General features: G+C 39.1%; 2 protein-coding genes and 1 long non-coding RNA gene across 3 annotated transcripts; 1 reads left to right on the forward strand and 2 right to left on the reverse strand.

Annotated features, from left to right (window-relative positions):
• The first annotated feature begins 4,005 nt into the window (after positions 1–4,005).
• Positions 4,006–8,076, forward strand: LOC103721360 (pseudo histidine-containing phosphotransfer protein 5-like). The gene is made up of 6 exons (XM_008811532.3): positions 4,006–4,556; positions 5,755–5,885; positions 5,991–6,059; positions 6,894–6,965; positions 7,615–7,687; positions 7,788–8,076. The coding sequence occupies exons 1-6, from the start codon at positions 4,497–4,499 to the stop codon at positions 7,836–7,838; spliced, it is 456 nt and encodes a 151-aa protein (XP_008809754.1). The 5' UTR covers positions 4,006–4,496; the 3' UTR covers positions 7,839–8,076.
• LOC103721359 (putative ABC transporter B family member 8) lies at positions 7,984–14,371 on the reverse strand. The gene is made up of 9 exons (XM_008811531.4): positions 13,964–14,371; positions 13,797–13,851; positions 13,508–13,686; positions 11,594–12,051; positions 10,925–11,465; positions 10,558–10,737; positions 9,156–10,442; positions 8,657–9,072; positions 7,984–8,560 (listed from the first exon to the last, which is right to left on the reverse strand). The coding sequence occupies exons 1-9, from the start codon at positions 14,219–14,221 to the stop codon at positions 8,209–8,211; spliced, it is 3,726 nt and encodes a 1,241-aa protein (XP_008809753.3). The 5' UTR covers positions 14,222–14,371; the 3' UTR covers positions 7,984–8,208.
• An 11,523-nt stretch (positions 14,372–25,894) lies between these two features.
• On the reverse strand, positions 25,895–26,627 carry LOC113463678. Its single transcript, XR_005511293.1, has 3 exons — positions 26,588–26,627; positions 26,184–26,500; positions 25,895–26,076 (listed from the first exon to the last, which is right to left on the reverse strand). It is a non-coding gene; the product is annotated as an uncharacterized LOC113463678 (long non-coding RNA).
• Positions 26,628–27,040: the final 413 nt, after the last annotated feature.

The following is a 27,040-nucleotide window of genomic DNA, read 5'->3' on the forward strand; positions in this document are numbered from 1 at the left end:
TAAAGGGAAGAACATCTTTTATGCCTATTCTCATTCTATTGTCTTTCTTGTTAATGTTTTTAGCCGTGGTCTTGGACTTGGGGGCATAACATGGACCACTGTTTTTATTGCTGAGGTTGACATTTCCCTTTTTAATCTGTTGATCTTTTTTACTTGTGTGTGATTGCCTCAGGTAATATTCTTTCCAAACTTGTCAAAAGAAGGGATGCTTTTTTCACTGTCTTGACAAAATATGCCTATTCAACACATGTGATAAGTAGCTGCAATACATTTGAAGACAGATTTTTTAATTAGATCTGCATGGCTGTTGAAGATGTTAAGGTACGTGATGAGTTTCACGCGCTCTAAGCCCGGCCCGCGCGCAGTTAGGAGGATTGGCCGCAATCTGAGCGGTACCACCCATCCTACACATCACTGTTTTGTTATAAGCCTTTCACTCTCCCAGCCTGTGCCAACATGCCTAAACTTTTGTTCTAAAACAAAAAAAGACTATGCCCCGCGAAGGGGATTTGTTGTTCTAGGAAATGTGTTGTACCGTAGATCCTTCGGTCATAGTAATTGTTTGCCCCTGTAAAGTCATTTCTCCTAGCACTTGCAAAATAAATTCTTAATACTTTTGATAAAAAAGAGAATATTAGAGTTCTCTCTAGTAGTCTCTGCTTCAAGATCAAGTAAATTGGCTATTGGTGTCAAAATTGAGATCGAATGGATGAATAATTCAGATAAGACATAACGGTATATTATTGGAACGTAGCTTGCTTCATGTGGTGCTCATTGTTGAGCATAATCTTTGTCGGTGGATTACATATGACCTTTGATGGTGATAAACTTGGTTGAATAACAACATCTAACATGTACACAGCATGGTTCATCTAGCTCTGGCTAATAAATTTCACTTTCATTGATAAAGTTAGAAGATATCATTGGTTACTAAGATTTTGAAGTGTTAATTTGGAGTATTACCCCTTGACATTGGTTGAAAATCTTGTGAGCCAAAAACTTTTGGCTCGAGTTTGAAGGAATGCTGGTTAAGCCATGATTCAAATTTAGGCTTCTGTAGAGTTCCAGAATGGAACTTTATAACTTAATTCTTTCTATTAAAAGGGAATTTTGTGAGAAACAAGGAGTTGTATGAAACCATTATATTTAATACGGGCAGATTCTCATCCAAAACAATCTGAAGGTTGAATACCAAATTCATGGATAGGATAAAATTTGTAGAGCTTTCTGATTTCAAGAGAAGATTATGACCAAACATTTTCTGGCTGCTAAGTCAAGGAAAGCGAAAGGGATAAATTAGAAAACTTAGTAAATGATTAAAAGATCTCTGGTGAAAAAAAAGATGGTTTGAGAATAAAATTCTGACTTAGGTTCTTGTTTCCTCAGAAATTAATGAAAATGAAGAAAGTTGTGTTTAACCAATAGGCTGAGAGAACTCTGTCTGGATGTTATACCATAATTTTCCTCAAAACACTTTTGCAAGCTAGTTAAGAATGGTTGCCCTGATACATTGAACTGCTAAAAGATAATGTCTCTCAAGAGGACCAAATTTGCCTTCGTCATGCCTTAGTTAAAAAAAGAAGGTTCTGGCAGGATTGGTGACTTTTGGTCTATATGTTAATTTGAAGCACAAGATCATATTTAGAGTCCGTACCACTAGACCATTTGGCAACTATGATCTGATGATTATAAATAGTTTTCTTCTTAAGGGAATGAATATACTAGATTGTGTGATATCAAAAGATCTGCTATAGCTGTGATGCTAGTTAAGGACAATGGCTGGTATAATTGGAGTTTGAGAGGGCACATGGTAAAGTTGACTTTCATTTCTCATTTCAAGAATGAGGCCTTTAGATCCAACACAGGTGCATCTTCTGGATGATATTTCAGCCAAATATCCATGGTCATGGAAGTACATCAATTGGTCTGCTCTAGAGCAATAAAATCTTGGAGCTCGAGTTTCAATATCATGTTTCTTTTTTTCTACAATGAGGTATTGCTTAAATAACTAATTGGAAAGACAATGGTTATCATTGGAATTGCAGATACTCTTATTATTTGTCAGTTTGAGGTGAGAAATTTTGAGACTTCTTAAATTAAATCTATGTAAAAAGATGCCCCTTTTATTAAATATGTGAAACTTCAAATTATTCAACTGATGATCACATAATGGGAGACAATCTGTCCAGGAAAACATTTCCTCCCTTCTTAAACTATCTCTAGTGTGATTTATGAAATTGTTGTAGTGAGAATGAACTTCTGATTTCTGAAGGAGGAAAGAGAAGTAAAGGAGAGAATATTGGTCTGTGATTTAGAGAAGCATAATGAGTAGATCTAATTGTTCTCATGAAGTCTACGACTACCTTTTGAAATCGGAAAGCTGAGAGAGAAAATTTTTTATCTCTTGACGAGGGGTTAATATGGCTGTTTGTAGAGGATAAGATCTGCTAAGAAAATTTGAAAGGTAATATATTCACAGCAGGAAGTTAATAATATTACCTTAAGCTTCTTGACAAAATCTTATAGACTTACACATTTTGTAAATGATTTCACAGTTGGGTGTTATCTAGATTCTAGTATTGATTCTTCGCATTCATTCCTTTCTCACAAGACTTGATATGTCACAAATTTGGAGTACCGAGCAGTAAAGATAGCTGATGTCCTGCAGATCCTGATATTTCATGCTCAAAAGAAATTTATCGATCATCAGGTTTGTAATTGATCAGATAAATATATCATAGATGATTGAAAAATGGCAATAGAAAATAGGATATGGTATTATATCTGAGGTATTGGATTCTACAGTGACTTTCTTGAGGTAGGGATGGTTTAGATTCTAACTTAGCTCTTATTGATACAAGAGATGCGAATAGTTCTGAACAAACTGAAAGTGACATAGAATTGGCCTTTACCCTGAGATCTTATCTTTTCAATCTTTTGCTCTTTAGGTAAAAATATTTCCTGAAAAGCTTAAGAAAGTGATCTAGGTGCAGCAAGCGTTCTTTCGTAGCATGAAAGATGAGGATTCCTTTTGGGGTGGGTTTAAATCTGCTTTTGTTCTGCAAGCAGTTATTTTTCAAGAGCAAGTTTAGTGAAAGATAGATTTCCTTCATTCTGTGAGAAGATTAAGTAGCTTTGTATGTTTGTAGGAGACTTATACCGATCCTAGGAATATGACACTCCTGTCTGAAAGGTTGAAATTGATTTTATGGTTCATCTGGGAGCAAAACAGAGACTGCAGCTCATGTCAAGGTATAAGTAAATAATTCTAGTTCCCCCCCTTCAATTGTCAAGAGTTTGCACTCGCTCTAAGAGCAGCTAATTCATCTGCTGAAAACATTGTGCTTCATTGCTTCCGAGTTTTGTGAAACACAGCGTGCTTGATTTTTCCACCTGCCTTGACTGAGAGAGTGAAGAAGACAATACCTGAACATACATATTTTTGAGATTCAAACTTGACGAGCATATTTGTATGGCTAATATTCAAAATTTGAATGTACAAGACTTTGAGTTGCTACACTGATTTGAACGTTTCATTTGAGTGTATCTGGACTTTCAGCTACCATCCAAAGTTAAATTTAAAAATACAATGGAATTAAGTCTGTTCCTAACTTTTGACATGACACAGTTGTGGCTTTAGATTGAACTAATAAATGCATCCTCCCTTTTTTATCATTCCATATTTGTTGTTTCTATCTCTAAAGCACTATCTGAATAAAAAATAGTTAATAGTGAGTCATGAGAGAAGAGTGTATATTCAAAACATTCACAACAAACAGTTGTGACATATAAATTACTGGATTGCATGAAGATTGTTGGTGAAGTGGTGAGAGTCATGCTCTAAAATTTGCATGAGGGGCTACAAGTGGGTCTAACCAACCCAAGCTAAATATTACCTTCTTTCGAACAACAGTCTCAGACTATCCTTTCAGAAAAAAAAAAAAAAAACATAAGCTCGGATGAGTTACGCCAATATCTGAATTTTCTTAAAATTTCAATTAGGTTTAGGCCCAGTACAACTAGACCTCATCCAGACCTTATTTGATTGCATGTGGCCCATTTTTCACCCTAAATATTAAGGATTCTTTTTTATTGCAGACACTCAGACCAAATTACAATTTTGTTTGGGTGACAAGGAGAGAATCCTTTGCTGATTGAGTGCAATGCAGCACTCTATCAAAGTGGGCGTTGAGAGAATCTGCAAGGATATCAATCGCCATCCCAAAATTGATAGATATCTTCATACTCTGGCAACCAGATTGGCGCATGAACAACATACCCACCGTTCTTTTGTATTTCAGTGGCACAGAATATGAGAGTAGTATTGCTCAGATATGCTCTCCCTCCCTCCCTCCCTCCCTCCCCTTTTGCACAGGGCATACCAACCTACCTTTCCTCTGCTATATAAAGGACCCCTATCTGAAGGGCTGGAAATCTCATCAGTCTTTCTATCTTGCAACCCTAACCCATTCCCTCTTTCTCAGCTTAAGAATTAGATGGAGTACTCCAACTTGCGACGTCAGGCTGCTTATATGAAGAAGAGTCTCTTTGATCAGGTTGGTCTTCATTTTAGCTCTAAATCTCTATAATGTGGCTAAAATCCAAGAAGAACAGATGTTGTCATATATAGTGTTTGTCTTCTTGGAAACATTCTCTCTACCTTTTCCCTTTATCCCAGCGTATGTTGTCAGCCTTAGTCTACTCTAAAAAAAAAAAAAAAGGGCAGCCTTGGAAGTTTCATACTGATTCTATGGTAGTTTGCTGAGTAAGGATGCATGCATATATTGTATCTTATACTTGCTGACTATCTCAAGCTGAAGTTGAGATAATTCAGATATTGGAGTGTGTATGTATGTGCCTCTCATATTAAGTATCTAATGCATGAAGATTAGTTGTTCTAAAGATGGGCTCTTCTCAGAATTGTTCAAGGTAACTTGTACAGATTGAATATTTTCATTCTTCTTTATTCTTCTATCTATTTTGAAAAGAATGATGCTGTAATCTTAGATCAAATATCTTCTTCTTCTTCTGAAACAGAGAAGCTCTCAGCTCTAGGCTTTATGACTTATTTAAGAGTAGGAAACTAAATATTAGGTAAATCATAAATATTATGCCTTATGACTAGCTCGAGATTTCTATGGTTTTTATATAATCGTATGCGAAAGTATTTCTTTTATATATTTTGAAGTACATCCAGCCATATCCCATTTGTTTTTCAAACTGAAGAATATCGAAATGGAAGATTTTTGTTGTGTAAGCAGGCAAGCATGTAATGCAATAATTGAGCACACAACTGTGAGCAAGCGATGGCATCCTTTTATCTCTACCACCTGAATATATCATCATTGAGAACAGGATACCTGGGCACCGACATTGGTGCTGTTGCTGATATTTTTGCTACTTCTAGGTTCTCTCTTTCGTTATTATATTCCTTTTCTCAGTGAAATCAATACATACAATTTTATAAAACATTTGCGACCCTTATAAAAAGACATCATTGGCTTGTTATTTTGTACATGATAGTGTTTCCAAAGATGATGAATGTTCTACATATTAAACAAATATTTATTCATTATCTTTATACAGCAGCATCTGATTTCTATATCTCTATCAATCTTATTTTCAGGAAGTGAAAATTTCTTAGATACAGTTATTTGCAGTGTAACTATATGAATCTTGGAGTGGATGTGTATGTAAGCAAAGTCTTTAGAGCATTGGCTTAGATGGAAAATTATAATTTAAAGTTTGTTGCAGGGATACTTGGATGAACAATTTTATCAGCTGGAAGAGTTGCAGGATGATGTTAGCCCTAATTTCGTGGAAGAAGTTGTAACCTTGTTCTTCAGGGACTCAGCCAGACTGATCAGCAACATTGAGCAGGCTCTGTGAGTAATAAATACCATTCAGGAAAACAGTTGTAAATCCCAGTTAACACAAAAGATATATGTGAATATGGACCAAACAACCTTTATTTCTATGTGCTCATGCAGGGATAAATGCCCCCAAGAATTCAGCAAGTTGAATGCATTTGTGCATCAGTTAAAGGGTAGTACTTCCAGGTATCGCTGGATGCTCATATCTGTGATAAACCTTACATACATAAGTACATACACACACATAAGTTTGACTCGAGTCCAAATATTTCTCCTGCTTCTCTCAAAGAAAAAAAAAAAAGAAAAGAAAAAGGAAAAAAAAAAGACAACTATCAATTAGATTGGACTAAACCTTCATCAAACATCAATCTGCGTCAGGATTTGCCAGGGACTGACATAAAGTTTAGTATTGCAAACCTTATCAACTTTACAGGGCCTTTTTAGCCCATCATGGGCTGGTTTGATTGGATTAGGGACCCATATGCACGATGCTCAACATGTACGACGCTATCAGTAAGGTAGACCAGCTCTTTCAAACAGGTTGTACCCATCGCTTAATAGGCCTAGGAAAGCAGCTCACACTTTGAATCCAAACACCATGGATCTTGTTTCACTGTGGACCCATTTGGGGTCAATTGCATGAACAAGCCCACCGTTGATTAAAATCAAGCTCTCTTTATTCCCTTCAAAATGGAATTTTTGAATTTATGAACCTTTGAAAAGAAAAAAAATCTGAAACTTGCATATCGCCTCGTCAAGGATTTTCTACATATACTCTTCTGTAAAACAAGAAGAAACTGGTTGCTTATTTACCTCCGTAGAAGCGAAAATTTTATATACTGTCAATGCAAAATTTCATGTGCCACATGTTATTATGGATAGGTTAATTTTTATAATTCAAAGTTAAAAGGGTGCATATATGCAAAAATCATTTTTGGAAAAAAGAATCTAAACATTTGGTGGCTATGAGCATCTCGAGCTTTTGTGAGCTAATTGGTGATGTGGATTGGTTTGTTGCAGCATTGGTGCTTCCAGGCTGAAGAACGAGTGCACACGGTTCAGAGATTATTGCGATGAAGAAAATCTTGAAGGGTCTCTCTTTCTCTCTCTAATCCATCTTTTTCATTACCACTTGATTTGTCTTGCTTTAATATGGAAGGTCAAATAATTGATCCTTTCTGCTAGTAGTGCAATCTTATCACCAGGTCATTCTGGCTACAAGGTATTTTTCATAGGAACTCTGGCTATGACATATTTACATGTAACTTGTTTAACACTTTCAGCAAAGAAGAGAAAGTAACAAGATAACGTTAGAAGGATAAGATTCTCTTTAAAAAAGAAAAAAAAAACACGGGATAAGATTTTTATTTCTAAACTTGTTCTATATACATACATACATACTTACATACACAAACACATGTATACATACATAATACATACATATATGTATTTATATATGTATGTATGGATATGTATAATATATATGTATGTTTATGTATATGCATGTATGCATGTTTGCATGCATTCTAACATTTTCAAGGTGGGTCATGCACTAAGGGGGCCATATGGGCCCATCTAGGACTAAACGTCCTCTAACATTAGCCTAATTTCAGATATCTAGTGTTAGCGATCTCCATTAGCCTCTATACTCTCAAAACCTCCAAACTGAATGCAACTTTGCGTCACAATTATGTGTTACGTACTCATTTGTCCACTTAGATGCCCATGCTCATGCATGCAGATGCCTGAAATCATTTCAAAAGTTGAAGAGGGAGCATGCTGTTCTGAGGCAGAAGTTGGAGTCATATTTCCAGGTTTCCTCACAAAGACTCTTAGCTTCATTTCTTGACTTACTTCTATTGAGTATGTATGCAGACATCTTGATATTTTTCCCTCTCCTATACGCCATTTCAGTTGTTAAGGCAAGTCGGTCCTGTGGAAAAAGCCACTCGCCCCAGCATGTGAGATGACATATTGCTACCGTATGCAAGAGTTCAGCGAGGTCTTAAGCGCTTAAAGAAGTCTATTTAGAGAGTGATATAATCTATGTCGTTATACCTTGAACTAGAAATATCAAGAGTTGGCAAACTTGTATTAGATGAAATTGCGATTGATTTGCAAGTTGACCCAGCATATGATTTCCTATGTCTAATTAATTCCATTGCATCCATAAAGTTTGAAGACCCTCTTTGTTCTTGCAATATTTAGTGGATTCGCAGCATCCTAGAACGCTGTAGTCTCTTCAACCGAGACTATAGTTCCATATGGAAGGTTTACATACTCAGCAACTAGGAGTATTATCTTGTTACATCTTACAGCTTCTAGTACAATACCATCATGTTTGAAGAGTGGCTAGGTTGAAGAAAGCCCCCTTCTTGTTCATGAGATGCGCATAGTTTCCATGCTCCACCACCTTACCTTCTCCAATGAAAGCAATAGAGTCTACTTTCTTAATGGTGTTGAGGCGATGAGCCACCACGACGGTGGTCCTCCGGACCATGATTCTATCAAGAGCTTCCTGCACCGCTCGCTCCGATTGCACATCAAGTGCACTTGTGGCTTCATCTAGTAGCAGTATGGTAGGGTTGCGCATGATTGCTCGAGCTATCGCGATCCTCTGCTTCTGCCCTCCTGATAATTGAATACCTCTCTCCCCACATTCTGTGTTGTACCCTTCCTTCAGTGATCTGCACCACAATACCTTGTAATTATGGGTGACTAACCTGATATCCTACCAAAGTATGTTCATCGATCATGCTCTAATTCATAAAGACAACACTTACGATATGAAGTCATGTGCATTAGCCGCTCTCGCAGCCTCCACGATCTCATCTTCGCCGGCTTCCGGCTTGCCAAAGGCGATATTGTCACGAATGCTGCCTGAGAAGAGCACCGGCTCCTGGCTAACAAGTGCAGTGAATCCCCGGTACCAAACGATGTCCAATTCCCTGACATCCATGCCATCTATCCTAACAACCCCTCTATCAACATCATAGAACCTCTGAATCAAGCCTATGATGGTTGACTTCCCGCACCCACTCCTACCAACCAGCCCAATGCTCGAGCCTGCCTTCACCTCCAAGCTGAATTCTCCGAGCACAAGACACTGCGGTCGGGTTGGGTATGCAAAATCCACCTTCTTCAGCTCAATCTTTCCTTGTATCCTCTGCAACTTCGTTCCCCCATTGCGATGATCCGCCTGTGTCATCGAATGCAGCATGTTATTCTGCGAGCAATTGGAATGAGACGCAAAGAAAGGACTGGGTTTAGAAGGAGGCTTACATGGGAGGAAGACCCTGGAATCAGGGACTGTCTATCCAACACCTCAAACACCGAAGCAACTGCAGTTGCTCCCTTCGCCAAGTCCGATGTCATGCTACAAGCCTCGGCTATCACCTTCCCTGTGCTTACCAGAATGAAGAATGTCTTGAAGACATCCCCTGCTGATATTTGACCAGTTTGAGCCAATTTCCCTCCATACCAAAAGTCTAGAGCCCATGACATAAAAGAGACGCATGGAGAGCATCCCATTGCAAACCCGGCGACCCAGGATTTCTTCCTTGCGACCCTCAGTGGCTCCTTCTGAGCTTCCTCGAAGAGCTGAAGAACCTTGCTTATTGACCCAAACGAAGTAACCATCCTGTGGTTGTACACAGCTTCAATCGCTAACTGAGTGCTATGATGTTGTGCCTTTGCCAAGTCTAATGATACGCTCGATAGCACGATCTTTTTAGCATAGAAACATAGAATTGTTGATGGCTGGATCGCTATCATGACCAGAGCCAGCTTCCAAGCCACAATCAGACCCATTGAAAAAGAGATCACCACACCCGAAGCAGTTTGAACGAGTAGGGAAATTCTATCAGCAACCAGCGTTTTGACGAGAGAAGCCTCATTGCTCAGCCGAGAACACAAGGCACCGCTCGAATTAGACTCTTCATCGAACCATGCCGTCTCGAACGTTAGGATCTTCTCCAGCACTCGTAATCGGATTCTTCTTGTTAGATGCTCGCCCATGTATGCGAAACTGGAGTGCTGCAAGAGGTTGACGAGGAGAGACAGCGCCGAGAGCGAGGAGAATATTAAGGCGTAGCGGCGGATGACTGCTTGCATCTCCTCATGGTCGTGAAGGAAGAATGCTGCAATCATGCCACCGATGGAGAAGGCATAGATCGGTTGGATCGAACCAAAAACGATTGCCGAGAGGCTGCCCGCTAGTGCTTGTTTCCACTCGGGTGCATTCATGGCAAGAAGCCTAGTGAAAGATGGAGAAGGATGGGAGATGGTCGTAGGAGGATTCTCTTCAGAGAAAGCTGATGCGAAGGACATCGGGCTGGCTTTTGTTAGGCTAAGCCGGCTCGCACTGCTTCTTGCAACTGAAGAAGGCCTGTAGGATTCCGGCTCTTGATCGATAGAGCTCGCCATCCTCTGTAACTTCACCAGTCTTGAGTAGCGACTATCATTTTGGCTGATTAAGTCATCATGCGTACCGATCTCGACAATCATTCCACCATCAACCACTGCAATCTGATCGGCATTTTTTATGGTCGAGAGCTTGTGAGCTACCACCTGAACAAATCACCGTGGTGAAGAGGTGAGCTGACTAGTTCTATTAAATGGCGATCTGTAAGTCTCCTATTGCTATTGCACGTCAAAACTAGACAAGGGGAAGGTGGCTATATACCAGTGTTGTTCTCCCCATGGAAGCTTGATCAAGGGCGTTCTGTACTAGCTTCTCTGATTCCGAGTCGAGGGCACTCGTGGCTTCGTCGAGGAGGAGAATTGCCGGATTCTTGATAATAGCTCTGGCAATGGCAATGCGTTGTTTCTGGCCCCCTGATAGAAGTGCCCCTCTCTCCCCAACCTGCGAACAAATGGTTACGTAATGGAGTTCATGCCATCCCAATGAAAAGAATTTAGATTATTCTTCAGGGCCTTTTTGTCAATTAAGACGGTCTTTTCAAATTAGACCGGCAATATAAATCCAAAATAACCTTAGCAAAGCTAACCGTTGGACGTTCAAATTGATAAGATTACTGGAATACCCTTACCTTTGTATCATATCCCTCTGGGAGCTGCCATATGAAGTTGTGAGCATTTGCCGTCATGGCTGCTGCATAGATCTCATCCATGGTTGCATCGGGCTTCCCGAACAAGATGTTCTCCTTCACTGATGTCCCGAAGAGCGCATGATCTTGACTAACGAGCCCCATCTTCTGTCTGATCCATTTCAATTGCAGCCTCTTAATATCTATGCCATCGATCATCACAACTCCCTCGTTCGCATCGTAGAACCGCTGTACCAATGCAATGGCTGTGGACTTACCACTCCCACTGGTGCCTACGAGAGCAACAGTCTGCCCTGCAGGGACCTGAAGGTCGAAATCCTTCAGGACAAGCGAGTCTGGTCTCGATGGGTATGCAAATTGGACCGACTCAAATTTGATCTCGCCCCGAATGCAGTCCAATTTTATTCCCTTGGGATCTTCAGCATCGATCTGCGGTATGCGATTGATCCTATCAATAATCCGGGATGCAGCGACCGATGCATCGGTGAAGTGCTTCACCTCGGGGAGTGCCATTCCAAGGGATCTGCACCATGGGTGTGAGCATTCACCAATCAAACATGAAAAAGAAACTAGCCAATTTAATCTTATATCTGCACAATTCTATGAGCAATGCACCAAATTAAGAGAGAAGCAAGTAATAAAACTACATACAGGCCACCCATGACGAAGGAGATCCCTGCTGCATAGATCCTTCCTCCACTCTCACCGCGGTACATAACCAATCTACTCCCATACCAGGCAAGAAAAGCCCATATGGCGAAAGAGAGGCCTGTACACCCTACAGCCAGCCCTTTTGCGATGCCTTGCTTGATCCCCAGCTTCACAGTCCTATCCAAAATAGCAGCATACCTCTCCACAATCCTTTTCTCTGCAGTGAAGGAATATATAGTTTTGATTGAGCTCAGTGCCTGCTCTACTATGCCATTTGCTTTGGCGTAAACTTCGCGGGACTTGCGAGAGAGGCGGAGAAGATATTTGCCGTAGATGAGGCCCGGGATTATCAGAAGCAAGACAAGTGGGAAGGCCACCAAGGAAAGTCTCCATGAGAAGTAGGTGGAGAATATGAGTCCAGAGATGAAGGCTGAAGAGTTCATCAGAAAGACAGGTACCTGTGGGAGGGGAAAGGAAAAAAGAAATTAATATCTGTTTCTTGATGGAAGATTTATTAATATTTATTCTAGTTTGATTAGTATCGAACATATTAGCCTAAAAATTATTCAGACCAAAACAGGAAACATATCGAATATATTAGTGGTCGATGCAAATGCATAAATGCCATGATGAGTCTTGTGGATTTCCCAAAACTTAGATGTTGAAAGGTTTATTATTATTGTTTTAAGAGGACCCTGTTCTTTTATCTTTTTCAAGATTAGTTTGTTATCCGAAGGGCATTAAAGAATATGATTCTAGTAATTGATTCTGTGTTCAATCTCATAGCCAATTAGTATATTTGTCAAAGAATCATAGAGACAGCGACTGGTGGCCAACTATTGATGGTCAAGCCCGAATAATTCCTTGGTCACAAGGATTTTTAAAGTAGGTTAGATTCCACTTGTTTGGAACGTGTCGCCTGATAATCGCTATGCTCTCTTAATTTTAGTTACATGGGAGTTCACTTCCTCGAAATGTGCTAATGTTCTGAGAGTTCGACCTCCTTTAATAAGATGGATGACAAGTTCTCGGATTTCCTCGTAATTTAGATTTGATCAGCAAGACAAATATTTCCTAAGAAGACGAAGTTTGGCTCTAATGCAAGGATTATTCATCAAGTGCATGCACAATTTTGATTATCATGAGTTCAAATCATAATTTAATCTGCATGTCTTATAGCTCTGTTTAGTGGATGAGCAAGAATGAGAAACAAAGAGGAGAATATTTCTTCCAAGTATCTGGCAGTAGAAATTAAATTTAACAGAATAAAAGGTGAAAAAAAAATAAAGACCAAACTTTTCTCTAACAAATCTACTCCTAGTCCTCAGCAAAACTGAAAGCATTCGGACAAGAGGCATCCATGATGTTGTCCCTTGGTAGAAAGGGAAGTAATTCTACCAACTTTCAGATTCTCGATGAAAAGGCTACACTAACTTTCCCCTAGCCGAAGCTACTTTCTTTTTTTAATTTCTTCTTTATAAATGCCGTACTTTTGATCCAAACAAATAGAACAAGAAAATTACTTGTCATTTTGGTTCACTTCATTTGCCTTCAACGAGTTAATACTTTGAATCTTTGATTAACATAATATGAACGCCGTTAGACTTCATAACCGACATGTTCGTGAAGACAAAGAAGAAGAAGACCATTCTCAATGAATCATTTTATCATATCTAATTTTCAAAGTAACCAAGGTGGTGGTTTTTTCCTTCCTTGTCCTGAGAAGAAGGTGATTAGGTCATCACCATTTCATTAATAAGATCAAATGAGCAGCCAAGTTGATTTTGATGGGGAACAAATGACTTGGTCTAATATATATACGTACATGTTCTATACTATGATGGGAAAAATAAAATGATGATCTCGGTCAAATGCTTGCAGGTAACATTGAACACACACAGGGTTGATGAATACCTTCTCACTCAGGACCTCTTGTATGAGTGCAGTGTCCTTTGATATACTGTTAATGATCTCTGAAGTCGTTGCTTCTTGGGAATCAAAGAACCCAACTTCCTGTCTGAGAATAGCTTCCAAATATGTGTATCTAATTCTCAGCACCTGCCTCTCACTTGTTCTACTCCAGCAATACCCTTCTGCAGTCGCGCACAGCATTATTAGAATCACAAGCTAAAAGCTCATATATATCACATAGTATCTTATAAAGCCGACAGGCTGTAGAAAGAGTTTGGGCTATAAGAATTACCCATAAAGGCCACCACCAAGACTGCTAATCCTAGGTATACAAAATATAGACAATACTGCAAAAAAAATGAAACAGATACGGATCATAGATATATAGAATTAACAAAAAGTATTTCGGAGTTGGAGCAAACGAGAAAACAAGGAGAAGAAGGGTTATAGTCAACCAACCTTTTCAACCTCGTGCATGAAATCTACACGGCCTTGTTGAGTCTTGCCATACCCCAGGCTGTTCATGACATTGCTTGCAAAGAGAAGAAGGCAGTTGACAGCACACCCATCTCCGATAGATCCTATGGTGCCCAGCAACATCAGAACAACATCAAGCCCATCGGCGAATCTAAACAACCCATGCATATATCTCTTCTCCTTCTTCTTCTTCCTACTCTCGCTGCCTCTTCCTCCTCCTCCCTCCATCAGAGCATCCATCCTCCTGGTCTCCAATGGAAAGGAAAACACAAGGAACTTGAGAGCACTGGGCCTATATGTATAGTCCCAGGAAAGTTATTGGCTGGTTTTAATTGACTGTTGGTGCCTCAAGTGGACTCTCCTCATGCTCACATATTTATAGACATATATAAAAGAAAGGACCCTCTCTGTATTACCACCTTCCTGTCGTAACCTCAGCATGAGGTTGTTTTGATCATTACTTTAATGGCTTGTGGGGGTTGCTTTCTTAATGTAAAGCTACGAAGAGCCATTTGCAGAGCTTTCGATAAAGCTATAGCTACCCATCACCAACGCTCCCTTGCTCCCCTTTGCGGATTCTAGTCATCTTATTTCTCTTTCTTTTTGGTAATTTTCTTGCAAATTCCTATTGATATCTCCCTCTCTCTTCACCACTTGCCCTGTTCAACCAGGGTTGAGTAAGAAGTCCAAAAATCACGTGGTGGATGCACTAAGATTCCCATATAGATCGTACCCATCTATACCTATAAATCTATTTTCTTTTCTCGTTACATCAGAGAAAGAGAGAGAGAGAGAGAGAGAGAGAGAGCGAGAGAAGTGGGAAGTGTCATCGAGCACACGTCTTTCAAGCGTGCCTTGAAAATGACATATAATAGGGAAGTTTGGTTTTAGTTAGGCTAGTTTAATTGAGCTCTCCATTATTAATCAACTTGCAGGGGGCCATGGGCCTATGGCTAACCCCTTGCTAATCTTTATAAGGTTAAAAATTTCAAATCATGTGGGGAAAGCAGTAAAATACTTAGTAGTTCCAATCAATTGTTTGACACTAGGGCTCAAAGTTGAAGCTCCTTTTGTTTCACCAAAAGCTCTTATGGTGGTCGCATTTCCAAAAGCAACATGCCTTGTTCTACGCCCAACCACTCGCCTAATTAAGGGCACGTTCGACATGGGAAGGATGGTTGGAAGAAACAAAAATTAGTTCTTCCGTAAGTGGCAAGACCCCATGGTCTCTTGAGAATGAAATCGATTCTTAACATGTGGCATAGCGTGTGCACTTTGCTTGGTGGGTTCTTTTCTGGGTAGATCGGATTCTATTTTGTGGGAACATTTGTTTGGGCCACGTGAACGCATCCAAGTAAGAAAAAAGCCGTGGGAATTCCAGCCAACCTTAATCTCTCTAGAGAATGCATGATTCTTGCCTCCAATATAGCTTTTTCTCTAATCAGCACATAATTCTTGCCGCCAATTAGATAGTGTTTTCTCCAATCAAAATGCATAGAATTCCTGCAAGGCATCTGTGTTTTGCATAAAATCTTATCAACCTTCTTCAGCTAGAAGCATCTGTGTTCAGAGAAATTGCTCGACTCTCATCTCAAACTTTGAAATAACCTCGCGACATTGGCATCGTACGTTGAGAGACGTTAATCTATCCTTTAAAAAAAAGCTGACTCACATCAGGATATAGAGCTTATATAGTTGCAGACTGAAGATACAAAAATCCTCCAAATCATTTATGAGATTGTTCAACTTGTTGAATAATTTAACATGTCTACTTACAGACCACTATCTTTTATAAAAGATTTTTATTGCTCTTTTGTGTTTTTATTTCTTGCAAATTCTTTATAAATAGTTTTTGTAAACTTTTCATTTTCTAATAAAGGCCGGATGGCTTTGCCTCCCTCTTCATCAAAAAAAATAATATTAACATTGGCATGAGTTTGCTCATTTTCTTTTCTTTTCTTTCTTTTTTGGAACAAGCTTATTTTCTTTGAGAAGAGAGCTGGTATAGTCATTATTTAATGCACAGTTTTGGCTGCAGATTATGCTCTTGGGATGCCCAAGATGGTCGACACAGGCTTCGACCAACTTTGAGTCCCATGAATTATGAAGTGTAATGCTAGCTGGAGTAAATGGGTAATTGGAAGTTGGACAATCAAATGGTTAGTGAACTACTCCGAGATCTAATCCAACAACAACTATTGCCTGTCCCCTATCAAGTATGAGTGGATTAGCTAGGCAAATGATCATATTTACTATTATATATGATTGTTTTCTAGTATTTACATAATAACAACATCTCAGAACCTCTGCACAATTACTTTCTTCAAGACTTTCTTTTTAAGATTTTATGAGGCTTTTTTTCCTAATAGATCCCATAGTCGTGGTTGCAAAAACTATTGAAAAATTAGATGGAACAGACACAAAACAAAGCAGCATATGAGAACAATCATGCCGCAATAAAAACATTCTCAATTAAACAAATTAAAAAAATATGAGCTAGCCATACATCCACTTAAATGCATCATGTATGCCGAAAACTAATTAAACTATTCTAGATGTATGCCAAAAATTAGATGGGGGCATGTACTCTTTTTGTGTGCCCATACCATATGGTCATCACAGTCGTTTATTTCTATGGACCTTATTCATCAAGCAGCATTTTAACATACTGCTATAAAAACGAACGACTATGATTATCGGCATGAGTCTAAAATTTGACCTAGCCCATTTTTCATTGGCATTCATCTTCAAGTTGTCTGGACCCAACAAATCCCATCCAAAGTTGGACCCATATGACTTTTGGATGGGGTAAAGCTCTTGATATCTTTTGATTTGTTGTCTCCAAAAAAAAAAAAAAAAGAGTACGCATAATTGATATCGTCATGGATACAAACCTGATGCTAAAGAGACATGGAAGCAAAGGCCAGGAGGACGGCTTGATAGCATCTTCTTTTTCTTCATTTGGCTTGCCAGCTAGTTGGGTCAATTTTATTATTACTACGAATATATAAGTTACGTATCAAAAAAGGAAAAAAAACTTATATTTTATTATTCGTTGCACGATGTTAACCTGTTAGGTACCTTTTTTTTTTTTTTTACTTTGTAAGGAATCCTTGTTATTTAACCCCTGCCATGCGACCTTTCAGAGAATCACGCAACAATAGATGATTCTTGTTGGACTCCACCCATAGGCACATGACCCTAGCATTTGCCACAATTCTTCTAGCCGGAACCCAGCTAGATCCAATGTTATCAGACCATGCTTATGATGCCCAAAAAAATTAAATTATGCCATGTCTGAGGTGACATAAGTTCTGGTTGTGAGAACCCATGCAGGCGTGTATTTAATCTCACATCCGTTATTCGCCAAGAAGATTTTGGATACTTATACATGACTAAAAGACCCAAAAATACCTTCCGACTAGTCTTTTTGGCATTACAATAAAAATAGGATTTTCTGACTCCTATGTGCCGATGCAAGAAAAAAGCGTCGGCAATTTTGTGAGCGCGCCAAAATTTGCCGACGATTTTTAGTAGCGTCGGCGGAAATAAAACTAAAACGACGTTAGGTAGCGTCGTTGAAACCAAATTGTAAAACAACGCTTCTAAGCGTCGTCAGAGGCCAAAGAGAAAAAGAGCTTTTACGCGTCGTCGGAATCCTACTCACTAAACACCCCTTAATGCTTACTTTTTATCTTAAACCCCTGGGCCAGACAATGCTCAAAAGCGTCGTCGGACACCAACCTACTTTCACTTGGGCCGGACGACGCTTAAAAGCTTCGTCAGATGCCAACCCGGTCCAGTCAACAGTGTATGGGGTCCGACGACGCTTATAAGCGTCGTCGGACACCATCCCACTCTCCCCTATTATCCCATGGTCGTCGCCCTATAAAACACCGCGACCCTAGCCAAGAAACCCTAGCCACGGTCAGAGAGAGAGGAGGAGGGGAGCCGAAGGGGGGGGGTCGCTGGCGACCTCCATGAAGGAGGTGGCAGAGTCGTTGGAGGTGGAGTAGGAGAAGGGGGAGCCGTCGGTGAGGACGCCGAGCGAGGTGGTGATGAGGATCTCTTGGTGGCCGAAGCTGATGAGGAGCTCCCAGGCGTCGAGGTCAGCAGTGGTGCTGAAGGCCATTGCAGTTCGAGGCGGAGGGTGCTGAGCAGAGCCGCTGCCCATGCTGGAGGACGTCGTTGCAGTCCGAAGCAGAGGGCGCCAAGGTAGAGGCGTCAGGCAGAGTCCCATCGCCAAAGCCCTTGCCGGAAAGAAGCTCCGGAAGCCAAACTCCATCATCAGGCAGAAGATTGTCCGAAGTGGTTCTGGCATTCATTTAATTTTTTACTATTTTTGTATTTTTGTGGCATTCATTTATTTTTTTTACTATTTTTTGTATTTTTTGTATCTCATTCATTTAGATATGTTGGGATCGCTCATCTTAGAAGCGGGAGTACTGATTCGAACTGGATAGAGAGCTGCTGCATTTTGTAATTAAATTTCTTTCGTTTCTTTATTGTGGTTGCGACCACTATGGACGAGATAGAAGGAGAAAGAAATTAAAACGAGGGTGAAGATGAGGTTGGAGAGAACCATTGATCGGTCTCCCCAATTGTAATTTGTAAACAAACATCTTGTAAACATCATATATAAATTGGACATTTGTAAAAGAACCATTGATCCCAGCTTTTTTTTTTGCCTCCAAAAAAATTAATTAGGCTTTTTAAATATTTTTTTTAAAAAATAACTCTAACGAAACTTTAAAGCATCGTTAGAATTAGTATTGCCGATGCTTTAAAGCGTCGGTAAATCTTCCGTTACTGCCGACGCTTTTCAAAAGGGCCGGCAAAAATTTTTTTCACTCCCACATATCCGACGTTTTTGCGACGCTTTAGAAAATGTCGGCAAAAAAATTACCAATGCTTATAAGCGTTGGTATAGGCTTTAAAAACCATCGGAAAAGATAGGTTTTTTTTATAGCATGGGTGAGGTCCTAGGCTGTGACACTTGTAGTTTGATTAGTGCTATTCTTTTTTTTTAAAAAAAAATTAATAATCTTGACCAATCCAAGTTCATTTTTAATGCATTTCCAATCTCTAGAATGCATGTGTTCTTGGAATTGCCTTTAAAAAGCATTTTCTTCGAATGAAATTAATTAAACATGCGCCAAAGGATTAAGTTCAAAAACATTGTGAATATGAAAAGGGCTATCATGATAAAAATGCACTGCAACATAAGCTATGCAAGAGAAAGCGTATCCTTCTTTTTATAATTAAACTAGACACGTAACTTATAGATAGGATGGTTAGGTAAGAAGGGAAAAAAAATTGACCATGTCATTCACGTTAGGCTAAGCCCACAAAAGGAGTTCTACTCACGATTGTTCTAAAGCACCTTTTGGAAGATTAACCTTCTTAAAAAGATGTTTGCTACATAATCTATGGGTCAAGCACGCAATCATTTACTTAAGCCATCAATATTAGATGTAAGAACTTCTTTTAGCTTTCCTAAACACTGCAACATAATCACAAGAAAGGCGATGTCGACTAAAAGCACATTCTAAACGGTTCATTGGGGCAAATTTGAGGTGTGTTATGAACCCTATTAATTAATATGCATGATTTGTTCTTCCATATCTATGAAATGGTTTTTTGTGCCCCACCATTGTTGTCGACAAAAATAAGGGGCCTAAGGAAAAAAGCATGTATGAGACCTGCTCGATCTCTTTAAATACATTGGATTACTAAAAAAAAATTGAAGTAGATGCTGATGATGCGTAGGGTAGCTGAGTCCTTATAGTGGCATAGCCAATGCACAAAATTTGCTAGGTGGCCATGCCATGAATGCCGAGCAACTTATCGGGTCCGATAGAGCAGGGTCGGGTTAGGTCTTTCATGCAAAAGAAGAATTTGCCTTCTTTCAAACAATTTCTTTATTGGATCAATGACAAATTTTGGAGTGCTTTGATATCCGTGCATTAGGCAATCTGACGGTGGATTTATGCGAAGGAAGCCGAATCGTTCTTTCTGCGAAAGATACAACCCTCATCCTCCAAACCATTACATTCCCAGGTGCTGGTCTGGCTGAAAAGCACAAAAGAAAAGGAAATGGAAATCCAAATTCAGTGCAGCAGGGGATGTTGCAGGTCTCATTCTCACTAACAAACACCAGATGTGCTAAAGACTTCTATGACATAAAGTATACGAACAGCTAATGATGGACTAAACTGCTCCAACAGACCTCCTGCCATCCCCTGAAAAATTAAAGCATGCAAGCTAAAAAGCATATGACACACCCCACTTGCAATCATCTAGAAAAAAAAAAGGAAAAAAGAGGAAAAAGCAGCGTTGAAGGAAGGGATTATGGCGAGGGTCCACCGACCGAAGTAGCCGCCATGGGGGGCTCCAATGGTCCCTAAACAGTTCCTTCAGTCTAATTATGCCATTGCTAACCTTGTATCATATTCACAATGTTGCATCACTGAGTGAGCTTTTATGGACTTTGATGAACTTTTCGAGGGCCATAACCGAAGGTTGGCATAGATTAGGTAACAAACTAGTCCAAGAAAGCATGAGCTATTCTAATCATACCAAGAGATAAGATTTGTTAATGTCATACTCATGGACAACTTTAACTATATTTTATGCAGTGCTTTAGCACCAGATAGTTCCCTTGCTTGTACGGGACCACTCATCACAAAGATGAGCGACTTCAACAAAAAGGGGTCAAACCACTACTAGGGATCACGCTCGGCGGCCCGTCCCCGGCCGGCCACCCGCTTGCTTGAGTATCATAATTCTCCTCCGGGAAACAAGCATGCTGTAATCTGATAAAACAAAAACATTTACGTTAATTTTGAACATTAAAACTATATAGATGCATGTGGTTCGATTAATCAAGTGACTAGTTTAATGTTTGTTTGTATAAGCACATTTAAGACGCTTCGAGGATCCTGAAATCTTGAAGGAAACCAGGAGCGAACTTGAGTTGAGCCATCTGAAAATATGAAAAAAAAAAAATCAAAGATGGCTATTGAAAAAGTAAGTCCACAATGGGAATATACATTTGAGAAAATGTTTAGGAAACGTGCAGGCTAGGGTCTCAAGGTGTCAAACTTTTGGAGATTGGCCAAGAGAAAGGACAGGAAAATGTTGGGGATAGAGTAGTATATAGAAAATTAATAATGATCAAAGATTCAGAAACTTTGAACTCAGATCTTATTTGAATATAATAGTTCATCTTTTTAGGAGAGAATCTTGTAATTGGATGCCTAGACATGCCATACATAGACAACAAAATACAACACGGAATCTACAATACAAGAAAATCATTTCCTCATAAGGGATAAAAGTTGTTTAGGAGAGTCTGTATACAATTACAAAGAGGAAAAGGTTCGTATCTTTCATAGATCGGAAAGAATGCTCGAGATCTGAAAACCATAAAAAAAATCAAAAAGCAGAAGCACGAACAAGTGATCGAATAACATGAAGCAAAAGAAGAACAATACCAACATACATACATACATGCATATACATATACATATGTGTGCATATTAATACTTGTTGAATCATCGGAGATTGTTTGGCTTTCTAAAATTCTTCTTCTTGAAGAGTTATTCAATTAATCTAGAAGTGCGTAGATCACTTTGTTTACTTAAAAAATGCTTTAATTTCCTAATTGTTCTGATTTTAATATCCCATGAAATGAAGAAATAGCTAGAGAGACTCAATTTTGATTTTTTTTTTTAAGAAAAAAAGAATCCAACTAGCATATTTGCAACTTTTTGAGAAAGGACTTGGAAGTGACCGGCCAAGGAGATGGTACTTCTATTTAGACTAATGGAGATCTATTATCCAAATCTGAAAGACTTGAGTCAACTTCTCATGCCAGTCCTAATCTCCTCCTCTTTGCACCGTACCATGCATATATCTATCATAGCTTATATTATGGCAACCTCAAACTGGATAGACAAAGCACCGCGCGATGAGAAAACGTGCCCAGGGATCCCAATCCACGTAAAGATGGCCCCAAGTATGCCGTGGAAAGGAACCAAAAGTTGGGAGGCTTGGAGGTATATGTGAGAACTGCTCAGAAGATACCCAGGAAATTAAAGAGAGAAGATTATGTAGTACTGGAGGATCTTTCTTTGATCTATGAAAATTTGGATTGGATGGAGTACCCAGGGGCGGTGCTTTGCTGTTTGCACTTTGCTTTAGCTTAAGGCAACGTCCAAGGACAGCGCAAACTGGTACAAAGTCCAGAAGAAAGAAAAGTTTGAAGAAAAGCTGATCAACGAGTGGGAGAGGAAAGCCATGCATCATTATAGCCGCTGCTTTTCTCCGTTGGAAAGCAAAAGATGCTGCTGTGTTCTCGAGCAGGATGCGGTTTGCTTTGGAGTGGTTCTTTTTGAGCCATAAAGTTGCACAAAGTTGAATACATTCACTGTTACGTGGAAGCCAGTTCCGAATACGTCAACTTCCTCTTTCTCCCGTTCTTTTTTTCACCTCATCCTCATCTTTTGAGGGTGCTGACCCCCGGCGAGGATGGAGGCCCACTGTTCAAGTTTAGCTCATGGAATTAAATCTTGGCTGCCGACCATCATCCAAGTCCTTTTCGATTAACCTAAAATTGACATGACATTACCCGTCCAAAAAGATCGAACATATTTAGCACTGACAAATTTAGTTTCTTAATCTGGTATATGTAGGACTAAAAATGTACCTAGATGTTTTGAATGGAGATTGTTAGATGATTTCTTTTGGTATGATCATATGTTAGAATAATTTTAAAATATGGGCTTTCACTGATTACGTATTTTTGTTTTATAAAACGAATTAGACATATGACTTATAATGGTACTATGGTTAAAATATAATGAGTGATCACTTTGTTTTATGGGCTTTTGGTGCACCTTGGATGTAGAGGATTGAGGCCCTGTTTGGGAGAGCTGTTGGCAGTAGAGCTTTTGGAAGTAGAGCTGTCTGAAGTAGAGCTTTTATAAAAAACTGTTTGCTGTTTGGTAACTACATTTCTAAATTACTGTGGCATTTTAACATGTGTTTAGTAAACAAACTGAGAAAGTACTTTTATATGACAAAATGACCATAAAGGACATCACTAGTATTATACAACAGAGCATAATAAAAGTAATATGTATTAATACATAAAAATATGATATAGTATAATATTAATATAATGTAATATAATATTATTATAATATAGTACTATAATATTGTGTACTATAAAATAATAATTTAATATAATATTTAATTATTTAACATAATATATCAATGTATTATGATATAATGTAATATAATATTATATTTATAGTATAATATAATAATAAATGTATACAATATTATAATTATTAGTGTAAATTTATTTTCCATCCTTCTGTTGTCCATTTATCTCTCTAACAAATTTTCTAGCTAGGTGATAAAATTGGTTAAATAATTACTATTATTTTTATTTATTTATTTATTTAATATTTGTTCATTTATATACATATTTATTTATGCATTTATTTAGTATCTTATTTATTTATTTATTTGTTCATATATATATATGTATATTTATGCATTTATTTATTTATTTATTTATTTTCTTTTTCTTTCCTTTTCTTTTTTTTCTCTTTTTTTTCTTTCCTTTTCTTCTTTTTATTTCCTTTTCTTCTTTTTCTTTCCTCTTCTTCTTTTTTTTTTCTTTTTTCTTCTCTTATTCTTCTTATTTATGCTTTTATTTATTTATTTATTTATTTTTCTTTTTTTTTCTTTTCTTTTTTTTTCCTTCTCTTTTTTTCCTTCTCTTTTCTTCTTTTTTTCTTTTCTTTTTCCTTCTTTTCTTCTCCTTCTTTCCTCCCTTCCCTTCTTCTCTTTTCTTCTCCTCCCGCGTGGCCGGCGGCGCCGGAAGGAGCCCGGGCCACAGGAAGGGGGTCGGGCCATGGTTGGCAGCAGCTGGCCAGCGGCAGTCTTGGCCGAAGGGAGTCGAGGCGGCTCACCCGCTACCACAGCGGGTGCACGTCGCCGCGGGCGGACGCCACCGCCCAAAAGAGCACCCCCCGCCGGCCGCCATGGGGGCTTCGCTGCTGCTCGCCTCCTTGGTTCCGCCGCGGGATGCCGTTGTTCCACGGCTGGTGGAGGCCCAGCCACCCCACGGCTAAGCCCGACTGCTCCACTGGCCGGCCACGCGCTACAGATGGCATCGCGACGACCTTAGGAGGGGTCGCCGGCCACGAGTGGTGGCTACCCCCGTTGGCAACCATGGTTCACTAAAAAAAAAAAAAAGGAAACGGGCGACAGCGTTGAGAAGAAGGAGATAGAGAGGGGGAGAGAGAGAGTGGGAAGGGTGAGGGAGAGGAAGAGGCGTGGGATGGAGGGTTTTGGGAGGAACAATGTGCTTTTAAATCAGGATATTTTGGTCAAAAAAATAGCTTTCCAATAAAGCTAAAAACAACGTTTTCGGAAAGCTCCAAAATGGAGCTTCTTCCAGAAAGTTGTTTTCAGCTTTGTTGGAAAGCTGTAATAGCTTTCCAAAATTTTTACCAAACACCTTTTCTCATCCAAAAGTACTTTTGGAGGGCCAGAAAGTGCTTTTTGGCCCTCCAAAAGCTCCCCCAAACAGGGCCCGAGTTTTATTTATTGTAGTAATTTTGGTATATAGGTGAAAAAATCCAATTAGGGTTGGAGCCCTTAATAAGAAGGCTCCTTTAGATTTTCTATATAAAGGCTAGGTCCCCCTCTTCTCTTCATATGGTTTTTAACTTGCCCCATTGACAGCTATCTTTTGAGAGGAGAAAGAAAGAAAAGATCAAGCCGCTATTATTTCAAGTGATTGAAGAATCGCATTTAATATGTCTTTCGTATGTATATCTCACAAATTTAAATGCAAAGTTATTGTGATTCTAAATCTTAGTATGTTATTATTTATGATTAACATGATAATGTCAATTCTGAATGGGGTGAGACTCTCTTTGCTCCTGCTTTATGGTTTTGAGAGCAGGGAGGAGCCTAAAAGAATGATAATTTCAAAGGCTTGGTGCATGAAATGAATATTTCGAAACCCCATACCATGCACCAGCTAGAAATGAGCATGTATGATGGGTAAAATGGGAACCACCCCTTCTAACTGATTTAAGATAAAGATGGATGGTTCCTGTAATCCCGGGTGAATCGATGCATGGTACGTAGCTAGGGACGGCCATCATCCTCAGAGATCATAGTGGACAGCCTCTGGCAGCAAAAGGTAAAGTGTTTAATCTTGGACTTCCCTCTCATTGCAGAGACATGGGTTCTCCTTGACTCATCAATTCTATCTCCTGAAGGTGATCGTTAATAGTGATTTCCTCACCTTGCTTGGTATCATCAAGACAGGGTGAGTCTATCCCTTCTAACCTCAACGCCGGCACTACAGGAAAACTGAGCTATCCCGGCGCTTTTGTTGACCTATAGCGACGCTTATAAGCGTCGGCTAAAGTACCGCCGACGCAATCTAAAGCGTCGCCAAAGCGTCGATTATACCAGAGTGGCATAATTTTTTGCCGATGCATGACGAACGCGTCGGCAAAAACAGGGATATGCCGACGCTTATATAGCGTCGGCAAAAAACACGCATTTGCGTCGGCAATAACCCGACGGTATGGAATTCCCTGGTTTCCGCCGACGCTATTTAGCGTCGGAAATTTACGACGCTTTTAAGCGTCGGTAGATCCTTATGCCAGTGCTGTCCCACGAAGTTTTTTTAGCGTCGGTGAAAGCGTGCCAGTACTGTGCCACGGGGTCTTTTACCGACGCTTAAAAGCGTCGGGAATTGTTTTTTAAAAAAAAATAAAAACACGAATTCATATTATATAACACACATTACAATACAGTCATTATAACAATATAAACCTGTATTAAATTGATACATTGACACAAACACTCAGATCATTCGAAATATGAATATTGTCATATCTGATTAAAAATTTGCTTAATAGACTTCAAATTACAATGTACTCTGAAAAATAAGAAACATATACATATCAAACTCATAAAAGATAATCTAGAATGCATCAGGGACGGGATTCAGCTCAATCATCATCATGTCTACAAGCGTTTGAAGAATCAAAAATCTACAAAAAAAAAAAGAGAAACCTTAAAAGTTAGGAATAATGTGATACATTAACTCATATATCATATTGATAATATGTAAAGTATTGAAATATATATAGTTATTTACCTGAGAAGGTAGAAATCGTTGTAACATGGATGTAATATTCGTAAGCTGAGACTGCAAATTTGTTTGGTTTTGCTTCAGCTCTTCAATAGTTGCTTGAAGATGATGAACTTCTGCAGTGTTACTACCTTCTCTGGCATTTCTTATATATGTGCCCACTGAAGACAACTTGTGGGGGTAACTCCAACGCCGTAACCCCACACTCGACCATAACGCTCTGGGCCCATCAATTCAGCAAGCACTTGAGCTTCAATATGATTGTTCGTGTCGGATGATGATGACCCCCCGACGTGCTCTGAAATAAGATTTGTTGCCCTATCCTATATCTCTCAAAAAAAAATTAAATTAATGTATGCGAATAATAGAACCAAAAAAAAATACAGCACAAGTCAAAGATGAATACATACAACTATATCTCTTGACTCCTCCCGGACAAAGCTGCCATCTCGGTGGGTGTGAGTCATCTTATAAAACTCCACCCTACCAGGCTCCCTCCCATTATCATCCATCTACAACAAAAAGTATATTTCACGAGTATACATGCTATATGATAGAATAATTTAAGATAAATTTAAAGAGTTTCAAAAAAACTTACGAATTCAGCTCTACGCCTCGCATAACTCATGGAGCCTGAAGTGTGAGGAACAGTCTGCGATGCTCGAGCAGCTCTACCAATATTGGAATATGTCTTCCCCCAAAAACAATAAACAATGTAATTTATACAATGTATAAATTTCTAATCTATAATAATATTAAATACAATCTAAGGTATTGAAAAAATATACACAACCTGAGCTCTCTCGGAAAACCAGTAGTGGACAAGCTCCCTCCACTGATGAGAGATTACATCTGGAGGACAA

This window comes from Phoenix dactylifera, chromosome 4 (genome assembly GCF_009389715.1).
Source record: "Phoenix dactylifera cultivar Barhee BC4 chromosome 4, palm_55x_up_171113_PBpolish2nd_filt_p, whole genome shotgun sequence".
NCBI lineage: Eukaryota > Viridiplantae > Streptophyta > Magnoliopsida > Arecales > Arecaceae > Phoenix > Phoenix dactylifera.

Excerpts from the sequence above, each read along its gene's own strand:
- LOC103721360 (XM_008811532.3), top strand. The coding sequence starts at position 4,497 with ATGGAGTACTCCAACTTGCGACGTCAGGCTGCTTATATGAAGAAGAGT. Across the intron at positions 4,557-5,754 it reads AGAAGAGTCTCTTTGATCAG|GGATACTTGGATGAACAATT; the intron begins GTTGGTCTTCAT and ends AGTTTGTTGCAG. Across the intron at positions 6,966-7,614 it reads GATGAAGAAAATCTTGAAGG|ATGCCTGAAATCATTTCAAA; the intron begins GTCTCTCTTTCT and ends TCATGCATGCAG.
- LOC103721359 (XM_008811531.4), bottom strand. The coding sequence starts at position 14,221 with ATGGATGCTCTGATGGAGGGAGGAGGAGGAAGAGGCAGCGAGAGTAGG. Across the intron at positions 13,687-13,796 it reads CTTGGTGGTGGCCTTTATGG|AAGGGTATTGCTGGAGTAGA; the intron begins GTAATTCTTATA and ends GCGCGACTGCAG. Across the intron at positions 10,443-10,557 it reads CCATGGGGAGAACAACACTG|GTGGTAGCTCACAAGCTCTC; the intron begins GTATATAGCCAC and ends TGATTTGTTCAG.